Source organism: Condylura cristata, unplaced genomic scaffold (genome assembly GCF_000260355.1).
Source record: "Condylura cristata isolate star-nosed mole 26May11 unplaced genomic scaffold, ConCri1.0 scaffold00027, whole genome shotgun sequence".
Taxonomy (NCBI): domain Eukaryota; kingdom Metazoa; phylum Chordata; class Mammalia; order Eulipotyphla; family Talpidae; genus Condylura; species Condylura cristata.
In genome coordinates this window covers 7217876-7242493 of record NW_004567128.1, presented here as the reverse complement: position 1 = coordinate 7242493, position 24618 = coordinate 7217876, and the positions used below count along the sequence as shown (strand labels likewise).

At 39.2% G+C, this 24618-nt stretch overlaps 1 protein-coding gene across 2 annotated transcripts in view; it reads left to right on the top strand.

Moving 5' to 3' along the window:
* Positions 1–24618, top strand: part of ADGRG2 (adhesion G protein-coupled receptor G2) — a 104552-nt gene that overhangs the window by 71091 nt on the left and 8843 nt on the right. For both annotated transcript variants that reach the window (XM_012730353.1, XM_012730352.1), the window contains 17 exons: positions 1903–1953; positions 7414–7469; positions 8317–8369; positions 10685–10724; positions 11186–11223; positions 12489–12583; positions 13099–13165; positions 14208–14596; positions 16759–16930; positions 17123–17279; positions 18400–18543; positions 19146–19268; positions 19898–19943; positions 20063–20166; positions 20828–20949; positions 22433–22701; positions 24475–24574. In XM_012730353.1, coding sequence (XP_012585807.1) covers positions 1903–1953; positions 7414–7469; positions 8317–8369; positions 10685–10724; positions 11186–11223; positions 12489–12583; positions 13099–13165; positions 14208–14596; positions 16759–16930; positions 17123–17279; positions 18400–18543; positions 19146–19268; positions 19898–19943; positions 20063–20166; positions 20828–20949; positions 22433–22701; positions 24475–24574 — 2026 coding nt within the window. The remainder of the gene's footprint in view (positions 1–1902; positions 1954–7413; positions 7470–8316; positions 8370–10684; positions 10725–11185; positions 11224–12488; positions 12584–13098; positions 13166–14207; positions 14597–16758; positions 16931–17122; positions 17280–18399; positions 18544–19145; positions 19269–19897; positions 19944–20062; positions 20167–20827; positions 20950–22432; positions 22702–24474; positions 24575–24618) is intronic.

Sequence of the window (24618 nt, the reverse complement as noted above, 5' to 3'; positions counted from 1 at the left end):
TACAGGGTACAAGATACACAAGCAGATAGCTAACATGAACAGGTATGCAGATAAAGGCAACAATTACACAAAAGATTCTGATGTGCTTAAGAGGCTGGGAGAGGAAAGGTCTGGTGTTGATAGGTTTATGGACAGGCTACGATTATGGAAGGACAGATTCTTAGAGGAGTGAACTTCAAACTTTTTCAGTGTAAAATGAGATGTGCTTTTGAGTTCCCAATGCAAGACTAGGGTCACATGCCAGCTTAACAAGGCCTTCCAGGGTGGTGAACTGGCCTGCGGGCCAGAAGTGGCCTAGTAGCTGTTTTTGTAACTGCAGCTTTATTGGAGCACTGCCATGCCCATTTGTTTACATACTGTCTATGGCTACTTTTCCAGTGCAACAATTAGTTGAGTGTTGCAGCAGAAACGACATGTCCCACAAAGCCTAAAATATTTCCTAGTTGGCCTGTCCAAAGTTCAAAGTTTTCTCACTCATGATTAAAAAGGATTATTTGTGGCCATGTATGTGAGGTAATTACAGATAACAGCCCTAGGAACAGAAATTCTCAGTATGAAGGAGCAGTTAAAAGACAAACATCACTGGAAATGGAGGTGTCAATATTTTATCATCTCTCATCTTTCTCACTTTAGAGAAAGATGAGAGGTGATAAAATAAAAAACTTAGTGAGTAATGCATTAATGACTGTAAATAGCATTTAAAGCATTGCCCTCTATATAGTCTATAATATACATATCAGGTAACTTTTTGCACCAGTTTGCTCACAGAATCAAAACTCCTAGCTGAAGCACGGTGCCTACACATCCTCATCAATTAAATCATTTTTACAGAAATGATAACATGCACTAACTCAAATTACAATTTTAGTTTGTGTCCAAACTAGTTCACTGGGGAAGAAATAAGCACTCATAAAGCACAATGGAATCAGATGTGCAAGCAGACATTGCATTACATAATTCTGACGAAACCAGCCTTAACAAGGAGATCAAAGTATCCCTTAATATAACAGTAGCTTTCCTGTTGGAAGTTTGCTTAATACATTGTCAGCATTTCCTTTAGATTGCTTATGCATCACTAAAAGAATGCAATTAATGAAGGGAAGGTTCTTCGAGGAGTAAACTTTGAGCTCTTTTCAAACTAAAGAAGAGATGTGCTTCTCCTTTCACCAAAGGAGAAAGTGTTTCTCAGGTTAACATGTAAGAATCTTTTAATCTACATGACTTGTTTCACCTCCCATTCATCTCTACCTCCTTTGTATGCCTCTGTGGTCTGTTGTCTTGGCCCTCACTCCACTTTGCCCTCACTTTACTGTTTAATTTATTGGTCAGTATTAATCACTAGATTGTAAGCTCATTGAGGGCAAGGTCTGTACCTGGAACCTCCCAAAGCCTATGGACTATGGTTGGCACTAAGCAAATAGTTTTTGTAGTTTTTGCCCATAAAAAATGAGAGCATGACAATAATGTTATTTCTTGCATACATTTGCATTAGGAAATAGGACCAGCGTTGAGTGTTTGTGGACTCCACTACTCAGAAAAAGGAGGATCTGTAAGAAAGGGTTATTTATTTAAGTTTTCTTTACTCAGTTTGTATTCTTGCTGTTCTGTTTACATTGAACAGGAGAGGGATCCATTGGGAAGGGGACAAAGAAATGTTAGGAAGGAGATGCGGATCAGACTGACAGACTGAAGAATAGTAAAAAGTCAAGTTCCATAGCTGACCCACTAACAGATGGAAACACTTTAGTTCCTTTAATTTTTGGAATTCATCCAGCCAATTATATGCAACTTATAATATTTTTGGTCCAGTTTAATGCCAAGATTTGTGAATTCTCTTGACAATGTAGTATGTAAATACAGATACTGACATGCTTAACCTGTTGTGTTGTGTTTTCTCTGCAGTAATCAAATCCCAAAGTATCTGCAATTTGTCATCTATTTGCAATGACTCAGGTTAGTTCTTGTGTATATTACACATTACTAAATCAATTAGCTCCACAGAGGGAAAGGGTTTGTTTTTGCTTTTGTTGAGTATGTGCCTCTCTGATCTATCTCTTTATACTACCTGGCTACCAGCATCCTGAATGAAAACAAAACCAAATTTGAGATCTAACTGAATTATTCTCCACCTAGTGAGCTGATGGATTAACTTCCTTAATATGAGAACATGAAGCTGTGCACCAAACGTTTCACCACAGCTTTTAATCCATAACTAATACCCTTAGAGGTACTTTGTGGACATAATTAAGAATGAACTTAATATTTATTGAAATTCACTTCTTGTATATAAATCCCTCAAGCTTTTGCACAGGAATTTAAGTATAATAGCTTAAAAACCCGATGTTGTCTTTTGCTAAAAATTAAACAAACCACTCCACTAAAATGGTGGAAACTTCACGTACACCTAGTTTAGTTGGAGACTAATTCCAGAGTTCTGTAGTGTATTTTGCCATCACTAACTGCCCACATTTTTAAAAATTGAGATGGAAATCTCTTAAGAACATGCTATTTTTGAGATGGGAATATTTTCCCTCCTACCATGGGCCAGAAGGAATGAAACAACCACTTTTCTCTCCTGCTTTGGCTCTCTGGGTTCCCTTCCTTGTTAAAATCAATGAAGACAGAAGTGAAAAACAGAAAAACATGGTGTGTCAGGTCAGAACTGGACAAGAGATCATGCGAGGAAAAAATAGGAAGGTAACCAGGTAGTTTATAATATTAAAGTCTTAGTATGACTCCTGTAATATTAAAAAATAAATTGTTATAGGAATGTTTTCCATTTATTCTGTTTCTTTGAACAGGTTAATAATTTATTTGAAAAACATGAGAAACAATTTCAAATAAACTAAGTTAGAGTTGGATAGTTTAAACAACTTTCTGTTGAAAGAACATTCCACAAACACTTTCTGTTTGTGTGAATGTGAAATTGCTTGTGTGAACTTTCTGCTCACGTTATCACCAGGTAGGACACGCTGGCTAGTCATGTTTAAATTTTGGCTGCATTTTACTATCTATATTGTAGAGCTCTTCTCTATTGATCTCTCTATCATGTGATTTGTGCACTTGGTCCATGTTTTGAGCCGGTGACTAATGTCTAGTGTGGTGTTGTGTCTACATGACGTTTGATAACTGTTTGAAAATTGAACATTCAGTCAAAAAACCTGGTCATCTTGAATAACAGATGCCAGGAAGCTGTTGGAGTAATGTTTTCCCTAATTTAGTGGCTGAATTGACCATTTGTTTTAGTGTCTGGTGAAAACAACCTCATCAGACAACCAACTCTTTTGGCACCAGAAATTCCCTGGTATCCCGCCAGAAACTAGAAACCTTCACTTCCCCAGGTTCCAATGTGAGTTCATTAAAGGAAATGGAGGCTAGTGAAGAAATTGGGAGATGACCAGGTGGTTTAGGTTGAGGGTCAAAAGGTAGTGGTTTCCTAGTGGTTTCGCCACCACTGTGTTCCTACCCCACTTCTGAAACTCAAGATGCACTCAGCAGGACTGAAGGCTGAACTCTGAGAATGGAGGAGATAGGGACAGAAATTGTGGATGTCGGCATGCACGAAGGTGCGCAAACACAATGCAGGCATGCACTAAACTAGTTTTTATTTTTATAATTTTTATGAATACATGAGAATTTGTATTAATAATTTTTAAAGTTTTTTCCTTTCCCCACTTTTTTTAAGTTAAGCAGCTCAATTTGCATTTTAAAGAATGGTTCTTTGGCTCTAAAAAGTGGTGGGGGAAGGGAAAATTAGCATTATAGAGATTGACTTGAGCTTTCTAAGACCTGATACCCTTTTTAAATACTTACAGAGGTTTTAGGTAGGTGGGCTTTGAATTGTTATGGAACCATAGTTTTGGTTCTGTAAAGGTCCTATCTTATTAATCTAATTCCTTAAAGAATTTAAGTTTTAACTTCTATGATATTAAAAGGTTGATATATCCATTTAACTATAAAATTTTAAGATAGTTTTGTAGTAAGAACATTTTTTATATAAGATGGAAATTAAGATTTTATGCTTCAGCATAAATGTCCCATTTAACTATAATTAAAATCTTAAGGGTCCCAAAACTAGAAGCATTTTAAGGATAACAAAAGAGACTTAGATATCCCCCGAGGGCTGGTCTAGACCTGAGTTTAAATGGACCCTTGTCTTCATTGAAGACCTAGCCCAGTTCTTGAAGTGACAAAAGTGGAAAGAAAGTGTCATCCAATTTTATAATTTTCTTTCTGACAAAGAATATAAAAGATAGATAGGATGGTTGGTGTTAGCGCATAAGGAAGAGAACAAGAAAGTGAGGTTTGTTTTTTTTTATCTCACATTTTGCTATTTATTGACCCTAATTAGCTCATTTAAACTTCTTTCCTTTAAATTCATGGCTTCCAATTTGGTGCACAGTTTTGGAAGCTTAAAAAATTTCCCTAGTGGCCAATGTAACCTTAAGGGCATCTTTGGTATTATTAGCCCAGCGAGAATTATACAAAGCAAAATTCTACGAAGACATAACTTTAAGTCTGATTTCTATACTTTAACTTACTTAAAAAAAAAAAATTCCCTGAGGTTAGCCAAGATACTTTTATATGGCTTTTAAAAAAAGATTTATTTATTTATTTATACATACAGAACTGGGGTTATGGCTTAGCCCAAGATTCAAACCAGTATGAGACATGACAAAAGGAAAGACGTGATACATATTAACAGCTTTCCACGATGCCTTTGGCTCTTTTGGAGCCAGAACTATAACCCAGGAGGACTTGCTGGGGGTGACCCATGCCCACCATGGTTGCCACTTTCATTTTTTTCTCTTTGGCTTCCAGGATTTTCTTAGTAATAGTTTTTTATCATAATGCACATTAAGATTTTTTTCCTCTTAACAACAACACTGAAGACAACCTAGAGGCAGAAATGCCTTTACCATAATCTCAAGACCATCACGGGTGTGGGGGAAGTAAGAGGGAAGGGCAGCAGAAACCTGGATTCTGAATTTCCTACCCATGAAACAGAACAGAACATTAACTTGAATTCAAAAAAGAACCTGTTACCTTCAGTTGGAAATTTTAAACCACACAGGAGACAAACTGGTGATGAGGAAATCATGCAAAAAGCCCCATTCAAAGCTCAGATCCATAGCCTATTTTTCTGCCTTCTGATGCACTCAGGGCCATGCATCCAGAGACCAGTTATAAAAATCCAAGAGTCAAACACAGCCAGATGTAACTTCTCAGAAAAGATTTAGGAAAGAAAATTTCTGAAAACAAAATCTCAATTGAGGCACCAAAAGAAGAGACAGGAAAAGAAAGTTCTTTTGAATGAGAATCAACAACATCAAATGAAAATAAAAACCAATGGGTCAACCAAAATTAAGAACAAAGTTCTTAAACCAAAAGAATCACAAAATATTCAAGAAGATAGCTTCACCCATATATATATGTATTTTAAACCAATCTTAGAGCAAGAAATAAAAATATTTTTCACTGGGTTTCCATTAGATTTTTGGAGAGCAAGTGAGTAAGCAAGCCATAGAAAGGCCAGTAGTCTGATACAGTAAAAATTTACCTTGCTTGTTCAGATCTAGATCACTGACATCTGCAGACGTCCTAGGAAACGAGCAGCATTCAGTCTTTTGATAGGTCTCCGGGCTGACTTGCCAAGTTTTCAGGGTGCAAAGGAAGTCATCCTCTCCCCTCTGCTTCTTCTGGGCTGGGAAATAATCAAACAGGCATCAGACAGATTGACAAGAGAACAACCCAGAATGAAGTTTAATAATACTATGTGTACCTCCTGTACACATGGGAGGACCTAGTAGACTGAGTATCTCTTAAATAAGTTCAAAATTAAGATTTTTTTCAAAAAATGAACTACATATATATATATCGAATATCTTTACTTTCAATAATTATATACTTTATTTTCTAGGTAATATATTTTTATTTATATATTTTATGTCATTGTTCATTTTTGTATAATGTATGCTTGTATGCGTTCTCCTCTCGGGTGTTGTCCCTGTAAATTCCCACCACCAATTCACCTGTGAACTATCACCATAATCTCTTGTGCGCTTCTCCCATGTTTTGATCCCTTTTCTTCCCCTTCCCTCTCAGAATGTCTCTGACTTATGGTTGCCTGCTAATTTTGTTTTTCTTTTTATTTATTATTATTGTTATTTTTTTTTCCTGATCTCTTATTTGGTTCTCCTATATTCCTCCTACAGATGAAATCATCTGATATTTTTCTTTTTCCTCCTGGCTTTAATTATGTACTTTATTAATGGAAACTTCATTATCAGTATGCAGAAGCTGAGTTTTTAGTAGGAAAGTTGAAATAGATCATGTTAGTCATTGGTCTAGTAGTCATGTTGGTCACTTTTAAGTAGAAGTGGACTGTTGGTTGCTTGGCTATGTGAATCACTTGTACTTCTGAGTAAAGTATGAGAAGATGAGATGTGGAAGCCATCAACTTCTAGCTCAGGGGTTGGCAAACTACTGCTTTAGTTCAAGTACAGTTTTTGTAGATAAAGTTTTATTGGAACATAGCCATGCCATTCATTTACGTATTGTCTATGGCTGCTTTTGCACTACAACCTAAGTTGAATATTTTCAACATAAATATACGTCCTTCAAAAACTCAAATACCTGATGTCTGATCTTTCACAAAGCAAGTGGCCCCTGCAGTAATTTCTATGACATCCTTGTGCTTGTGCTCAAGAGATCAGGTTTTTGGTCTCTACACACTATAAAGTGCACACAATGTACTTCTGAGCAGGAGTCTCTGTTTCGTTTCCCTAAAAGCACAGCCCCTCTGTGTGTGTACCCTGCAGGAAATAGGATAACTGAACTGAATTCAGTATTTCTGAAAGTAAGCATTTTAAGAAAAGGTTTTCCTGATATCTCTGGAATGAAAGCTACAGTGAGTAGTTCAAATGAAGAATTTCCCCTGAATGCTCACTATTCAAATCTCAAAGTCAAATCTCAACTTTAAGAAAGAGATTGCATTTGGTAGCTGTATTTTTAAAGAAAAATAGAAATAACCCATCAAGGAATAAATGGACTTCCAAAAGACAGTTAACCTCTGAGAAACACCTTTTCCTTCTCTCCCTGATTGTGTAAACACAACTTAGCAACTTAAAAATATCTATTCACTAGTTAGCATCTTAAAGACAAACAAGACTTTTATAAGAAACATGTAGAGATGCAATGTTTTGATAAAGAGACAATTTTTCTCTTTCTGAATTCCCTTGTAAAATATGTAGCTCATATTTCCTGAAAATTATATTGATATTCATTAAGTAAACGTGACTAAAAGCAAAGAATTTGAAGAAACAGTAATTTGATGTTCTTTTACTGTGTTGTATTAACTCTCAACCCCTAAGGACACAAGTCTCTAATTTGTTTTTCAAAATTTATTTTCAGCATTTTTTAGAGGTGAGATAGTACTTCAGTCTGATGAAGGAAGCAACGTTACTCAGGTATGTTTTAAAGTTTTCTTATTGCAGTCTTAAAAAGCAAATTTATGTATTGAAAACTTTAAGATTCAGATTACTTGTGATATTTGGCTTATTTAACTTTATAACCAAATTTAAATAGACTATGTGGTGTTGAATCCCTGGCTGTGCCAGGAGGGCTTGGTTTCATAATAACTGTGGTATTCCATTAGTAATTATGTTAGTTTTCACTAGGTTTGTTGCTGAATAAGAATAATCTGATACAACTCTATTACCAGCTAAGGTTTAAAATTATACTAGAAGCAATACGTAACATGTTGACTATAAGAACAGTCTCTGAAATTGATCGTGTTCATCCCGTAGGGGATTTGGGATCTGGTTATAGTAATGTGAGCCTTCCCATAATCTAGATTAGTCCAGAGGATCCAGGTAAATGTGGTTTGCCCCTTCAGTGACTATTTCCCAGGCACCTCCTATGCACACCCAGACGGTGAGCGTGTGGCAGCAATGCAGTGATGGCTGCCGCAAGTTCACCTTTTTACATTAGAGTCTGTTACTTAAATAGGGGACCTTCAGAGGCGAAAACTTCACTAGTTATTTTGGAGGAACCCTTGGAATGACAAAAGGCAGAAATGAGCACATCAGACATGTTGGTCAGAATGTTTTTCAAAGAAAAACAAAAAATCAAAAGCTGGCTTAGTCGTATGGATTTTATCATTTGCTGGAGAATATTTCATACAGTTAGGATGCGTAGTTTGGGAGATGTAATTCTTCGGGTAGCCAACAAAACTGAACAGCAATTTCTTGTTAGAGAATGTCAGAGAACAAAACATGATTTGCTGTATTCCTAACAACTTTGTGCTTTTAACAGAGTCAAAATAAGGTTAATGACAAAACTGGAGTCCAGTCTCCAAGTGAACTGAAGTGAGTAATCTACTATTTGACTTAAATCTTTGGAAAGATACGCGTTGGGGTATTTTTGTCATGAACTAAAGTCCTTTGAGGCTGTACTCTTTGATGAAATGAAATTAAAAGCTCCATTTCAGTTGGTGTTGGAAGTTAAATATGACCTGGTAGGCATCAGGGCTGAAAGAATAATTCAGGAGAGGCTTCCGTGTCTACTGTGTTTTCTTGCTTTCATGAAGCATCAGTGATTCAAAAGTCAGAGAGGTTAAGGGACCTTAGCTTACAAGGCCACTGTCAGACAATGAGAAAGGCATTAGAAATATTGATGCCTCTACTTAGACAACAGGTCAAAACAGCAGCCAGCAGGTTGAACTAGAGCAGAAGTCAGTCTTACCCTGTCACTGGGAGAGGAGACTTCATGCCTTTGCCCTCTTGGCATGAGAGCAGCATGAGATGAGCTTAACCTACTCTCAGCCCTCCTACTAACCCTCAAATAAAGTTTTGGTAAACTTGTGAACCAAATACAAAAGCACAAGAAGTATCTGATGACACTGAAGAGAAAAATCTTCCCTATGGTAAAAAAAAATAATAATAATAATTTAAAAAAAACTCTCCTTTTAGATGAAACATTTTGACTTGGCTGCTTGTGGTGATTCAATAATGCCTAGGTAGAGAAGGGTTCCACCTGGTGGATATCAAACATCTCTACGGCTTCACTGAGTTTATAAGTGGCAAAAAGTTAAACTAGTGAGCTCTGGGACTGAAAGGGGGCTGAGGCGAGTACTAGCTGTTGTTCATGTCCTTTATATCTGTTTGTTGACCTTCTGATGAAAATCTACTTTTTCTAACTATTCAGGGTATGTATTGAAATAAAAATCAGAAGATATCCATGTCCCAGAAGGCCTTTATACTTTAGATGGGCAATAACAGTGATAAGAAGCATTTTTGCTAATTCACAAATTTATAAATCCAACACAACTTAGCACACTTGTAAGTAATTCAGTGTAATTACTAGATTTGAAATAGAGATGAATTAATTTAATGCGACCATGCCCTTGTTGAGAACCTATTATGTGCCAGGCATTGGCATACATAGGGACACACTGGCATACATGAAATGGAAAACTGGTTCTAGAGCAGGGTTCTCCAGCTTGGCTGCGTATTAAAACCACCTGGGGATCGTCTGAAAATCCTGATGCCCAGACACACTTCACAGTAGCCACATTAGTATTTAGGGACTGGGCACAGGCACCGGTATTTCTGAATGCACCCCAGTTGGTTCCAGTATGAGACCAATCTCAAGAACCAGAGTGTAAAATCTGGTAGGAAAGATGCAGAAAGCAAAGAACTGATAACAATACTGTATAGCACCTACAGTGAAGGCGACATGTACACTGTACCAAAGGATGTTCTGTGTCTGAATATCCAAGCAGGGGAGTGCTTAGACCTGTGAGGAGAAGCCAGGGAAAACCCCAGAAAGAAGGCTTCTGTGCACAGGACATACACAGTGATGAAGGTGGTTGGAAATGCGAGCCACCTACTTCTGCCACCACCCTTCTCTTCCTTCTCTGCCCACGCAGGTGCCACATTCCCTGCACCAGGGCTTCTCAAGGCCAGCAGTGCTGCCGTTTGGGGCCCCGCAGTTCTGTTATGCGGTGCTGTCTGTGCACGGTGGGATGTGTCATAGAGCTGAGGCCTCCGCCCCTCGATGCCAGTAGCATCTCACTGCTAAGTGACAATCCAGAGCACCAGATGTCCCCTGGGAGGGCAAAGCCTTGCCTGGTTGAGAACCACTGCCTTAGAATGAATTCTTTAGCTAGACTCTTTTCAACCTAACTTCATATGAGGCTCTGCCACATTGAGGAAATAAAAATTGTTAGAATGGGATGGGATGAGGGGAATTTCTAAAGCGGTGTAGTGAGGAGGGGAAGGCAGGCTGGTTGGGTCAGTTGGAGAAGCAATGAGGAAGAAATCAGAGGTACAGGGCCCCAGAGTGAATGAACCCTCTGTGAAATTTGGCTTTGAGCTAACCCTTCCTCTGGCTCTCTGCCAGAGGAGGCTGCCTGGAAGTTGCAGTGGCTAAGTGAACAACAAAATTGTTGAACCATGATTTATATATTGCTGTTGCTAGAACTGATCAGCTTCTGTCTGGTTAGTTTTCTCTTGTCATATATATAATTAATTTTCCCCACATAGGAGTCTAAACACATATATCCTCTTTCTTCAATGTGAACACTGCAAGCAATAAATATCATAAGCTTCATTTAATTGCTAAAAAAATCTCGCTTGCTCTGAATTTAACATAACTAATGGTCCTCTCATTTTATTAACAGGAGATCAGAGCTCAACAAAACCCTGCAAAACCTGAGTGAGGTAATCATAGTACAGCCTGACCCTTTTTATAACTCTTATTTGGAGTAAAGCACAGAGTACTGCATTCCTGAGAAGATATGTATTCAGCATCCCCCCCTCCCCGCCCCCAATATGTAATGCAAAAGAGATAATGGACTAGTTCCATTGTTCCATTACTCCAAAAGTCAGCACAAGGCACAATGGAGGGCCATCACAAAGAAGTAGTTTTTCCTTCATGTAAAATCAAAACTTTCTTAAAACAAGCACTGTAGGAGAACGCACTCCTTAGTGTGGCTGTGAGTTCCCCAACATTGGAGCTATCACGCAGAGCTTGGATGGCCTGAGTAACTTTGATAATCCATCGGGAATCTGGTAGGGATGTGAAACGGATGACCCCTAAGATTCTGTAATGCTGTGTTTAATTGTAGCGTGTCTTATCTGACATTTTCAGCTGTCAAAGTAACATTTTCTTTTTGTTTCAGACTTATTTTATAATGTGTGTTACAAAAGATACTCAAAGGTCAGTTATTTTAATATTTTTATAAATATCATTATTTTTCTACTTATAAGAAATAAATAATGAGGTTGTAAATTCAAATGCATTCCTGTAAAATAAATATATAATAATGTATTTCTTTCATTTTGGAGATTAGGAGATACTTATATCTATTTATCTATCTATAAAAAATGTGTGTTTTCCAAATACTCATTACTCTGTCACATCCATGTCCTCATTTCTTTATGAAGCACAAAAGGGAGCAGGGGTGTGGGGCTGTTTGCCTCTATTCAGTGATTCTAAGGATCACCAGGGGATTTAATCCCAATGGGTATGGCTCGCAGTGGTTCAGTCAGGGTGAAGGTCAAGACCAGAGAAGTAGGAACATAATGATGGAGCTTGGGAGAAGAAAGGGAGGAAAAGGAGAAGAAATATTAGAAAGAGAAAAGAAATGCTCATTTAAAGTGCATACAGAATAAATCAGAAATTGCCTGACAATTATTTGAGATGACACAGATTATCATTTTAAATAGTGTGTGTTGGCTCTCCTGGCTGCATAGCATAAATAGGTCAGGATTCTTGCTACATAAACCCTGGTAAGTTCTAGAAAATGAGAGTTCCTACTCATCAAATTATTCAATGAGACAGAAAAATGGCAAGTCTTCCATGAAATTGTAGAATATCAGTTGATCCACTATACATATTTACTTGATTTCACTTGCCTCTTTTCAAAATATGCAACACTAATATTTTTTTATCAAAATCATTACTAAAGTGGGAAAAAATGCAATATCTTCAATTTCTAGTTATCCGATATTCTAGATTGAGTTGCCAAGGAGATTTTAGATTCACAAGATCTTGAGGTTCATCTAGCCTGGCAGGTGAAAGGGTTCCCATGGTGGAAACTCAAATGCCTACAGTCACCAGCAAGTAGCCAGCTGGTGGTGGTGAGACTAGATGTTCAGATGCTTGTCTTTGCAACTAAGCTCCACCCCACCTGTTTGCTGCGTGGGCAGGCAAAAATGGCCCAGCAGCTGTATGCTCAGAGGATCTCTGGTTTGCAACCTCTGTGGATGGATAACTCTATCAGTGTCTTCCCAAATCACTTCTTTTACTTTTGGGTAAAGTTCAGGCCATGGCAGGTGAGTTCACAAGCTTCTTGGAGTGACGTCACAAATTAACATTGTCAGTGTCCCCTTTCTTTACTCTAGGTTTGCAAAAGCAATGTCAAATCTATAGGCAGGTTTCCAATTTAGTAACATTGTGATGATATGTATTTGTCTTTGCAGCACATTAAATTGCACATTCACAATAAAACTGCTTAAGACCAGGAACATATGTGACATAATGGTTGCTTTGAAAAGAGTTCACATTCAGCCCATGGGTAAGTTGTCTCTATCTTTCTTGCTTTGCTAATTTGCACATGACTCTGACGTGCTCTTTTTAAAACTGAAAATATAATTAAAGACTTTACATATGTTAGAGCTTCTATTTTGACTTTTGGTCCATTTTGGGGGTGATCTAGAAGGTGATTTTTCCTGCTTCATAAAGTATATATTTGAAAACATGATAAATCCTATCAAGAGATAGAATTCTGTTTGGAGAGTTTGATCTGTTCCTGCTGGGGTATACTTCTCAATTTTCCTTAGGAAAAATTGCTGAAGAGCAACTGATATTCTGTGCATACAACTTCCCCAAATTATTCACTCAATAATTTTGAGCACCTACTTTATATATATAATTGTCAACATAATAAGCATACCATTAATTGTATCACCTATTTTACACATGCTCCGTAAAATGCAGTTGTTGTAAGAATAGCAATACTTGATGGACCCAAGCTTTTATCTTGCCTTATTCTTGAATTTTCTTTCTTTCTTTTCCTTTTGTCTCCTCCAGAACAGTGCTGCTGTTCTGTCAGGATATCCTGCCCTTCCTCCCCGGAAGAGTTAGAAAAACTGCAGTGGTATGTAGCAAGCAAGTGTGCTGACCCTTTTCCTTCCAAAGAGCAAAGGCATTCAATCACCAAGCTGGATAAGGAAATTTGGAATTTATACAGTGAAGAAGAGCTTTCAATTTTAGAGAAAATACAGTTTTCTGTTGCATAAGCCTTCCACTTGGACCACTGCCTAAAACCAGTGGTTTCCCATCTTGGTTGCACATTATAATCACCTGGAGAGCATTGAAAATATTCTGACATCCCCACAGCCTCACCAACTGAAAGTACTGTCACATTTTTAAGTTTTTCCAGTCTGGTAGATGAGAAATGGTATCTCTGTTATTTTATTTGTGCTACTCTCTTTAAGGTAGAACCTTTTTCATATATTTGAAGAACATTTTCTTGTTATTGGCAAATCTACAGCTGCTTTTCAATTTATGCCATACCCTTTTGAATCCAACGTTAACACTGAGTTGACACAAGAGTTGGTGAATCTATTATGGACATAGTCTGAAGTGGATACACTTCAGTTTCAAAGTCAAATCAGTTATAGAAATGATGAGGCAGTTTTGTCAATGTAGATTTGAATATTAAAGGAAAGTATGTTGGTATTGAGGTTTTAGAAAACTATTCAGTATGCTTGGAATACTTTGGGTATTCAATGCCACTTCTTTGAGATCCCGTTTTGTAAAATTTTAAGGAAAAAAAAAATAAAGGTTCCTAGTGCATGGAACCTGCCTCTTGTGTTACAGGGCATTTAATAGCTCCCTTCCCCAGGAGCACAAGAGCCTCCCATTGAGCAATAAGCACTAAGGCATACAGCCCAGAGCAGAAGTAAACATGGGAACCGGAACTGGGGACTCCCTCTCCCCTCAGAGGTGGGGGAAATGGGCAGGGGCAAGAGGCTGTGGCAGTGCACAAAGGGTATAAAAGTGGCAGAGGCTGGGAGTGGCAGCTCTTTGATGGAGCCACATCACCTTTGTGATATCAGAGAGTTGCCAGAGGAGGAAATTCTCCTGTCTGCAGTTCATTTGTGTCTCACATGCATCTCTCTGGTTCTTTCCTTTAGTGACCTGCAGGAACCTGTTGTCTGTGATTTTGACCATCCACACGGCCCAGCAATTTCTTCCAGCAATCCCATCCCCTTTGCTCCTCAGACCACCATTCTTTCCCAGATCTCCAGTGTCTTCTCCTTAACTAGTGTTCTGGGTCATTCACCTGTCACCCAGACCCCTCCCTCTGGGACAGGAAGGATTTATTTTTCTTCTCCCCAGCCATCAGCATCCATAGCTTCCAGCCCTGCCATTGATATGCCCCCCCAATCCGAAACAATCTTTTCTCCTACGCCCCAAATTGATCTTTCCCACACCCTGCCACCTGTGACATCCTCACTACCCTCTTCCACCACATCTGCCCCTGTGAATGTCATCGAGATTGGCACATCTGCTGACAAGACAGGTAAACATGTGGGGCCAAGTGCTCCTATACTTGTTGAAATTCTGGCTACTTAAAGTGCAGCTGCCAGCCTGCCAGTCAAGACACCTGTAATAAGGCCACATCGGGCCTTCCCCTTAATGATGGTGCTTCACTTCCAGATCTGTCCCTCAGCATTCACAGAGCATGGGTCTGGCGAAGTTTGATGTTTTTGACCAAGAGGGTAGAGAAGTACCTGAAGTAAACAGACTTCCCTTTACCAGGATGTTTCCTTTTATAGGTTTTTGTCTCCTCTAACAGGTTGTTGGGTCACTGATTTCAGTGTTGTGAAGAGAAAAGCTTTGACTTGTTGAACACAATAATTCCGTTTAGACAGATAAAAGAAAAAATGGGTGTTTTTGAGCATCAGTCAGTCACAGAGTGACAGAGCTGCAATGTGACAGGAGAAGCACTGAGAAAGCCTGGTTGGGTCTGCATGGGCCTCTGGGCCACATCACCTGGGATAGGCTGTTTAGCTCCTGCTGCCTCCACCTGCCGTATTGAGGAAAATACCTACACTGACTACGCTAGGCTGAGAGAAAATGCAAAGGGTTCCCTGGACACAAAGTAGGTGTAGGGGTTAAAGGAAAGGAAGAAGAAGCAGAGAAATCCAGATACTCTGGCATTCAGTGAGGAGAAACTGGTTTTCTGCTAGAAGGTGGACAGTGAGTGGCAAAGCCAAGTTCTTGCTCTTGATGATGTGGGATAGGAGCTCAGGTTGTATGCTCTCAGGTGACTCAATATTGCTTAAGATTTGTACTGCTCTCTCAAACAATTTTTTAAATAAATATGGACATTTTAAGTAAAAAAAATATGAAATCAATGAGGCGCTAGTCAAGAGAAGTTTCAATGACTGATAAAGTAAATTGAACTCCTTAGCATATGTCTTAGTCCATCTCCCACAATATTACCCTTGACACTTAAGCTCAACTTCACAGGTTACACAGAAAGGCTGGCAAGGTGGCTTCCTGTGTCCTGGGACTTTGGTTTCAAGCAGGAGAAGCAAAGTGACATATGCCTAAAAGATGCAGATAAAAAGTAGGTATAACCTAACAGTTCTACCAGAGAGGAATAATGAACTAGCACACGCTTCCTCCACCCAGTGAATCGCAGGCAGCTGCGCACTGGAACCACGAGGCAGAAACTTGTGGGCATTCTTCACGTCTTGAGCAAAGTGAAAGCAGCACAATAAACAGTCTGTACAACCATGGGAATAACAGTGCATCAAAGCACGTGGCTAAAGATTAGAAGGGAATATGCAAAATAAGAATAGGATGTTAGGTATTGAAACTTTTTAGCAGCAGGCAGGTTGTAATCAATATGACCCAACTGTTAAAAATCAGGCTCACACCTGGCAGTACAGCTATTAACTTCATAATATTCTCTTCTCCACAAGAGCTTCTCACACCTCATAAAATCCTACATGTATGATATAAATTAAATATATCTGTGCTTATATGAACATAGACTAAATAAATACTGATGTGCTGTTACATTTTTGTTAACTTTCTTGAAGTTTAATTATATGCAGTAAAATTCATCCAGATCTATGGATGCACAAAATTTTTATAGTTTTGTGAGGTTGGGTAAACACCCATACGTATAGAATATTTACACTACCCCCAAGTTCCATCGTTTCACTTTGTAATCAACTCCCACCCACTCCCCCTCGTCTCTGGCTGTTACTGATCCCTTTTCTTTCCCTAGAGTTTCAATTTTTCTAGAATATCCTATGAAGGGAATCATAGAGCATATAACTTTTTGAATCTAACTGCTTCACCTACCATTATACACTGGAGAACTGGAACTCCATCCATGCTGTTGCATGTATCAGTTCCTTTTTATTACTTGTTCCTTATAGTGTGTTCCTTTTTATTACTGAGTAATAGTCCATTGTATGCGCTGACCATCTTTTGTCCATTCTTCTGTTTGTCCATTCTTCTGGAAACAACATTTGGGTTGTTTTCCAGTTTGGGGACTGTTGTGACAAGAGCCACTATAAATATTCCTGAGCAAGTCTCCTTGAGACATGTTGTCATTTCAGTAGGACAGAGACCTACTAGGCGGAGGTTGGCCAGGTCACTGCTTGTGCTTCTTCGTGAATTTTCTATTATGTGTTCATGAAGTGATTTGGCTCTCTGTTACAGAAGTTGTTGATATTACCAGCATCAGTGTGTCTGATCTTGAGGATGAAGTGTCCAAGATGGAGAAGATTCTATCCGTGGGCTGCTTGGCACCTAATCTCGCAGAACAAATGATAAACCAAGTCAGCAAACTCCTTCGTTCCCCTCCTGCCTTGCTGGCCCCGCTGGCCCAAAGGTATGACTAAGCAAACCAGTATGGTCATGAGCAGGGACCTGCTAATGATAACAGTGCTTCTCACGTGGCTCTTTGCGGCCAAGTATTTTTCTCCCACATTTGAGGTTCATGTCTTCTCAAGTTGATACCCTATAATCTGCTTAGATTGGGGAAAATAAAATGCTGGATCTGAACTGCCACCTCTCTTTACAGATTGCTGAAAGTAGTGGATGACATTGGCTTACAGCTGAAATTTGTAAACAAGACCCTAAGTCTAACCTCCCCTTCTTTGGCTTTGGCCGTGATCAGAGTGAATGCTAGTAATTTCAACACAACTACCTTTGCTGCCCAAGACCCTGATTATCTTAAGGTACCTTGCAATTTATCGTGAAAAAGAAAATCTTTTCTTGTATATGATTGTAGTCACCACGTACTTCATGACTGAGACAATTACTGCTTATAGCAAGGGGTAATATTCAAAACATTTAACATGTAGAACAATGAGGCACCACAGAATCACAACAGAACATTAGTCTCTGCTGGAAGAGGACCTCAGAAGTACCTTAGTGCCCGTGTTAACACTTTAGCAGCTGGATTATGGAAGTTGTGGGACAGGGTGTTTGGGGAAGGGGTGTGGGAAGGACGGGGTGGGGGTGGGGTGTGTGTCTAGTGGAAGGTAGAGAACAGGTAGGGACATTAGCTACTTATCACCCCATTTCAATACAGGCGTCCCTCACTATTTGAAAGTAGACTGCCCCAATTTGGTAAATTATTTTCTGGATCTGGTGATTAAAAAATGTTTCCATGTAAATTAATGGTAATGGTGATAAGTTTGTTTTTTTTTTAAGATTTACTTATTTATGCATAGAAGAACTGAGGTGTAGGCCAGAGGTGCCAGGGGTGAGAGGACTCACCAAAGACAGAGTGGGGAGCAGAACAGGCAGGTTGACTGAAATATACTGCTGAGGGGAGCAGAGGGCAGAACAGGAGAGGTCTGCTGTGCTGTGTGAGTCAGCTCCCTGGCCGGGAATTGATCTCCTATTGCAGTGGCTGTTGATAGCTTCATAGTCTTAATCCCTTGCACCACTAGGGAAGCCCAATGGTGATAAGTTTAATGCATGTGGTTCTATGAAGACTTTGCCCTAATAAGCCACCAGGCTTGTTGCTGGGGTGTCCCTGGGGTCTGCAATTATCCTGCACTTTATTCTTTTTCTACCAACTTCCTGGAGCTGTAACTGACATTATCCTGAACTTTCTGACCATTTCTGTGTATACTTATGATATTTCTTTCCTGCTTGGGGGTCTCATCTCAGTATTGGACATCCTTTCTTTAATCTCACAGTAATCTGAGAAATCAAAGAAAAGCTGGTCTTACATGGAGACACCACAGAAAAATGCCCTTGCAGGGTCCTCCATCCTAATTAATTATTTCTTCCATTGCCTCATGATACTAGCCCTAGACATCTGTATTATCTTTTCCTTGATTTCAGGTCACTCTGGAAACCCAGGCTCCTGAGAATAGTATTGGCATTATTACTCTACCTTCATCACTGATGAGTAACTTACCAGCTGGTGATATGGAGCTAGCTTCCCGGGTGCAATTCAACTTTTTTGAAACACCTGCCCTGTTTCAGGTAAAGCTGCTGCTACTTGCCTTTGGCGTATGTTATTTTTTTTGGGGGGAGTAGGAGAATTTTGTTTCTTTTAGTCCTCAGATATGCTTACATCCACGATAAGTGAAACGAACTGCTAAAGAGCTACAGGTTATTTTTAAACAGAACCTAATGATGTTAGTAAATCACAATACCTAGCTTTAACCAACCGCAGAGCACTATCCTAAGCACTTACAAATGTTTAATCCTTTCAGCAATCACGTGAGGGAGGACCTACAATATCAAACTATTACATTCCCATTTTACAGATAAGAGCATGGAGACACAGCGGGTTCAGGTAACTCGCTCAAGAATAGACAGCTGAAATGGCTTAATGTTTTGTTATCTTTAAGATTGAAGAGGGAACGATAATGTAAAATTTAACTCAGTATTTACAGCACTGTATAATGGAACAAAATCTGCTTCTAATTGTGGATCTTGGGAAAGTCACTTTACGCCCTGACTCTTAATATCTGGTCTAGTGTGTAAAATGTACAAGTAGACTAAATAGTCTTTCTGGCTCTAAGACTCTCTGATAACATTCTATCTTCCCTTGCCATCTTATTGATTCTTGGGTGTGCTAGGACCCCGCCCTGGAGAACCTCTCTTTGATCAGCTATGTCATATCATCAAGTGTTGCAAACCTGACCATCAAGAATTTGACAAGGAACGTGACGATCACATTAAGGCACATCGACCCAAGCCAGGTGGGAGAGGCCAGACTGCTTGATTTATTGGCCAGAAACACCTCGTGCAAACTATGCCTCTAAGATTCAGGTTGAAAAAGGCCAACCCAGCCGAATCTTAAACCAGCACAGCATCTATGACTAGAATCATGTGGTTATTATTAGCTAGCTTAATTATTGACCATCTAATTTCCAAGAAGGAGCAGTGCAAAAGCAAGCTTTAGTCAGTTGCTGAATCTCAGGATATTTAGATCTATGGTTGCAGGTATGATGCTTACTTCCAGAGAAAATATTGTAGTTCAGTTCACAGAAAACATCATGCATCATCTTAAAACCTTGTGTGATCTGCAGACCCACAGCTTCAGTGTCACTTGGTATCTTGCTAGAAATGCAGTTTCAGGCCCTGCCCTAGATCCACTGAATCAGAATGTGTAGTTTTAATGGGCTCCAAGGTGATTCTTAATGCACAGTTGCTAAGTTTAAGAAGTGATGGTCTATAAGAAAGTCACTTGCTTCAGGGGATTATTGCAAAATAAGAACTCACCAAAAATTAAGAATGGGACTCTGAAAGTTAGAAAATCATAGATTTTTTTTTTCCAAATTGCTTTTTTTTTTTTTTTCAGTTCAATTAATTATTACTCTTCTTGTAGGATGACGTAACAGTGAGATGTGTATTTTGGGATTTGGGCAGAAACGGTAGGTACTAGTCATACCTTTTTCAAAGTTGAGTGGACAGGAGGTGGATCAGGGAAGATGGGGTGGTCATTGGTGTTGTGGCTTTGCTAATGGGACAGATCTCTGCCAAATGCCAACAGGTGGCAAAGGAGGCTGGTCATCCAATGGCTGCTCTGTCAAAGACAGAAGGCTGAATGAAACCATCTGTACCTGCAACCACCTTACAAGCTTCGGAGTCCTGCTGGTAATATCCCATACTATGTGGCCTTAGATTTGGGTTGAGGGCATCATACCATGAGTTCTAATCTGATGGATAACGTTGATATACCAGAAGATAGGATATTGCAGCAAAGTTATAGACCAATAAAATTATCCTTCCAATAAGAAAATGCATTTGAAGGAAAATACTTGAATGTGGAAGTATATTTTCCATTCATTTTCCCTCTTTTAAATAGCTAGGCCCTGAATTTGAACCTGGCAATGCTACTTCCTAGTTGGGGAACCCTCGACAAATTACTGACCTCTCAGGCCTCAGTTAAATTATCTTGACCTTATGATAAAAATTGTGCCTTCCTTGTAGGTTTATAAAAAAGAGTATGGATGGGCATTTTGAACACTTAATAAGTGTAGAACCCATTGCTCTTTTATTTACTTAAAAATACTTGGTCTTAGGGGAGAAAATAATAATAATAATGAACAGCTATATACCAAAGAGTGGGGAATGGGATCAAAAATGGTGGTGGGGGGGGAGTGCCTGGGACTATGGTGATGGCACATGGGTGATTTGGTGATGGAAGCCTATGGGGATTACAACTGAGATGGAAAAAGGCACAAAATGGTGGGAAAATAAACTATTATAATATAAAAAAAATACTTGGTCTTAAAAGCAATATTTTATTTTCTAGGATCTATCTCGAACATCCTTACCACCTGCTCAGATGATGGCTCTGACATTTATTACATATATTGGTTGTGGGTTTTCATCAATTTTTCTGTCAGTTACTCTGGTAACCTACATAGCCTTTGAGTGAGTATCCACACTGGAAACTTGGATTACAGGGTACAGTGCTCATTTCCATTACCAAAATGAATTAGTTAAGTATAGCCCTCAGCCTGCCTTATTCTGTAGCCCCCTATAAGTAAAAAACTTCATGGGACATTTGATTATTTTGATTATATGCTTGCTTCCTTCCACTAGTCTGTAAACTCACCGAAGGCACAGTTAATTGTCTTTGTGCCCCAGAATGATGCCTGATACCTAGTCAACATCAAGTATGAAATATGAGATGGATACAGACCCGAAACCCAAGAACTTAGAATCTGAGATAAACCATAGCTCCATGTATAGCATAAGAGCTATTTTTTTTAAAGATTAATTTATTTGTGCATATAGAACTGGGGTACAGGCCAGAAGCTCAGAGGCAGCGAGAGACTTCACCAGAGACAGAGTGGGGAGCAGAAGAGGCAGATGGACGAAGTACACTGCTGAGGGGAGCAGTGGGCGGGTCAAGAGAGGTCTGCCGTGCCACATAAGAGCTATTTTAATGTAATAGTTTTCTAAGTTATACTGCACAAACATGAAAGATTAAATGCATTAATGATTGCAGGGATGAAGAAGAATAAAGGGTATAAAGCCTCATGGGAAAAAAACCCACATATTTCATGAGTGTGGCTTTGTGAGTCAAAGTAAGAATAATATCCTTATAATAGCATCTCCTTAGTTTATCAGAGGGTCCTTTGCTCACATTTTGTGGGGAGGGTTCCAGTAAATTCTGTTGATAATGAAGGAAATAGGTGCTTTTATTTCATTAACTAAATGAAACACTATGTAAGTTCTGGGATTTAGATTTTGGAAAATGATCAGGAAATGTACAAATTTACTTTCAGTACCAAACTTAGGGTCCAGCTGTGACTACAGATCTCCTAATGGACCTTTGGAATTATTATTAATGAGACTGAATTACCATAAAGCCAACCATTACTCAGAATGATTTCACCAGAGCTAACTTCACACACATAAATATGTACATGTCATCAGTTAGCTGTATTTTCCTATGTTTACTGCATTTAGCTATAGTTTAAACTCATCTTTCCATGATCTCATTTAACTAGTAATATAAGATAATAGGGGAATCTGGCTATTTTGAAGCTATGGCAGCCCATTGTATGAGAAGCAGCAGCAATGCTTCTAGAAATATTTTGGAAGCAATAAGATGGATGCTTAGTAGAGTCTACTACAAACTAAAAGGGTGGGTCAACAGACAGCATAAAAGTTTTCATAGAAATATAAATAAGGATTCTCCATTTATTTATCATGGATAATTCTATTTAGAGTTTTCCTTTGTTGTTGGTATTAATGCCCATAAATACTCAGTGAGGGAATTTACGTACTAGACTTTTACCAAAGAATAAAATTAATTTGCATAGAGCACAGGGACATACTGGCAGATATGCTCGTATAAGGGTTGGCAGAATGTGATGCTGATTCTTCTCTTGTCCTTTCCTTTTAGAAAGATCCGAAGGGATTACCCTTCCAAAATCCTCATCCAGCTATGTGCGGCTCTGCTCCTCCTGAACCTGGTGTTTCTCTTGGACTCTTGGATTGCTTTGTATGACACGCGAAGCCTCTGTATCTCAGTGGCTGTATTTCTGCATTATTTTCTCTTGGTCTCATTCACATGGATGGGCCTGGAAGCATTCCATATGTACCTGGCCCTTGTGAAAGTGTTTAATACATATATTCGAAAATACATCCTTAAATTCTGCATTGTTGGTTGGGGTATGTATAATCTTACTTGCACATTTGTCTGGGCTTTCTCTACATTTTCTCCATTGGTTTGATTTTTTTAATCAGGTAGATACAATGATGAAGCAAGTTACACTGGACAGGTTATTTTCCTTACATGTTGCCACCAAAGAGTGACCTTGTCAAATTCCCTTCTAGAACACCTGTCTATTTCCCTTGGGTTGGTTATGAACATAAAATTACTTGAGATCAGAGCTATGAATCTTCTTTGTATCTGTAGCAATTTGAACTGGAACTGGCACACAGACACAGAAAATGCATAATAATGGAATAAGTTAGCTTGGCGATAGTGAAGTACGACTCTAAGCCCTGGAGCTCCCAGTAGCCCAACTCTGTTCTCTACTTGCAAGATGCCACACACCTGCTCAGAAGGGCAGAGGGAGAGCATGTACAGATAAGACCTAATACAATGTTATCATCAAACTTCAGATCATGCCACTGCTGGTGGTGGCTTACAAAGTTGGGCCTCCCCATCCACAGATCTGGAAGATTTCCTCATTCAATTCCCCTCTAAATGTAGGAACCTCATCAACTTGACTTATTTTTGACTAAAGATACTCTAACCTCTTCTCAAACATTTCTATTGTTAGGAAGCTCATTACTTTACAAGACAGGTAATAACTATTTTCTAAAGCTCTCTAGCTCTGTTTTTCTAGTAAGTTCAATTGGTTCCCTGGTGGCATTTGCCCAGTGGTCTGGGTTTTGCTCTCTCAGGCAAAAAATAATAAGCTGATCCTTCCTCTGCTAAAAGAGTCTTTTATTTAGATCAAGTAATATATTTGTAACATTATGTATAATGTTCTGTATAATGTCCTAATTTTCTCACAAGTAACCCCATGAAAAACAAGCCAGTAAGGTTTGCAAGGCAGTGATTGCTAATGCCAGGTAAAAATACTGGTTCCAAGGGATGATGGGATTTACCCAGTTCACATGGCTTGAGAACAACTTGGCTTTGAGGTTTCTCAAGCTTACATCCCTTATAGTACTATGGCTGCCATTCCTCTCAAATTCCCCTCTCTTTAGGCATTCCTTCAGCTAGTCCCTATATAACAAGATGTCACATCCTTCCCCACCCTGTCACCCTACATGTCCTTGTGAAGAGCAGCAGAAAATACCTTCTCTTTTTCCTCTTCCCGGAAAGATAAGCGACTGCTTCTGACAATCCATTGGTGTGGATTGTCTTCTTTCTAAAAGGCTGATAGGTGAGAAGAGTCCCTTGACAAGGACAAGCTCCACACTACAATAATTCATTTTTTAGGAAGTTGTCTCACTTAGGAAATTATCATAAGCCAGAATCTCCAGAAGGTACACACATAAAGTACTTAAATGAAATACTATATCAGATTATGCCAGGTCCCTCAATCTGTCTGTGAAAGATTTTGTTTTTTATTTACCACTCTTGGGATTGACTGTCACAGTGGTCTTTGTATAGTTTGAGCCATGTCAGCAAAGGGAGGGCTGGAGGTGATGGGTACAAAGGACTCCTTCATAGTCAAAAGCTATCTGAAGCTGAGAAGAGCCTTCTCCTTCCACTTCTGCCCGTATCCCATTGGCTAAAACCTAGTCATGTGGCCATACCACCTTGCTGCAAGGGAGGCTGAGGGAGGGTCAGCCTTTGCCACAGAGGAAACCTTTTTTGACAACCAGCTCTGAAATCTGCCACCAGAAGGCGATAGAACACACTTATCTATTCTCACCACCTTTGCTTATTAGAACTATGTGCGACCACTGTTTCCTATCTCCCAGGGGTACCAGCTGTGGTTGTGATCATCATCCTGATTATATCCCCAGATAATTATGGTCTTGGATCCTATGGGAAATTCCCCAACGGCTCTCCTGATGACTTGTGAGTACAGAGAGCACCCTGGAGGGAATGCCAAGTGGGGGGGG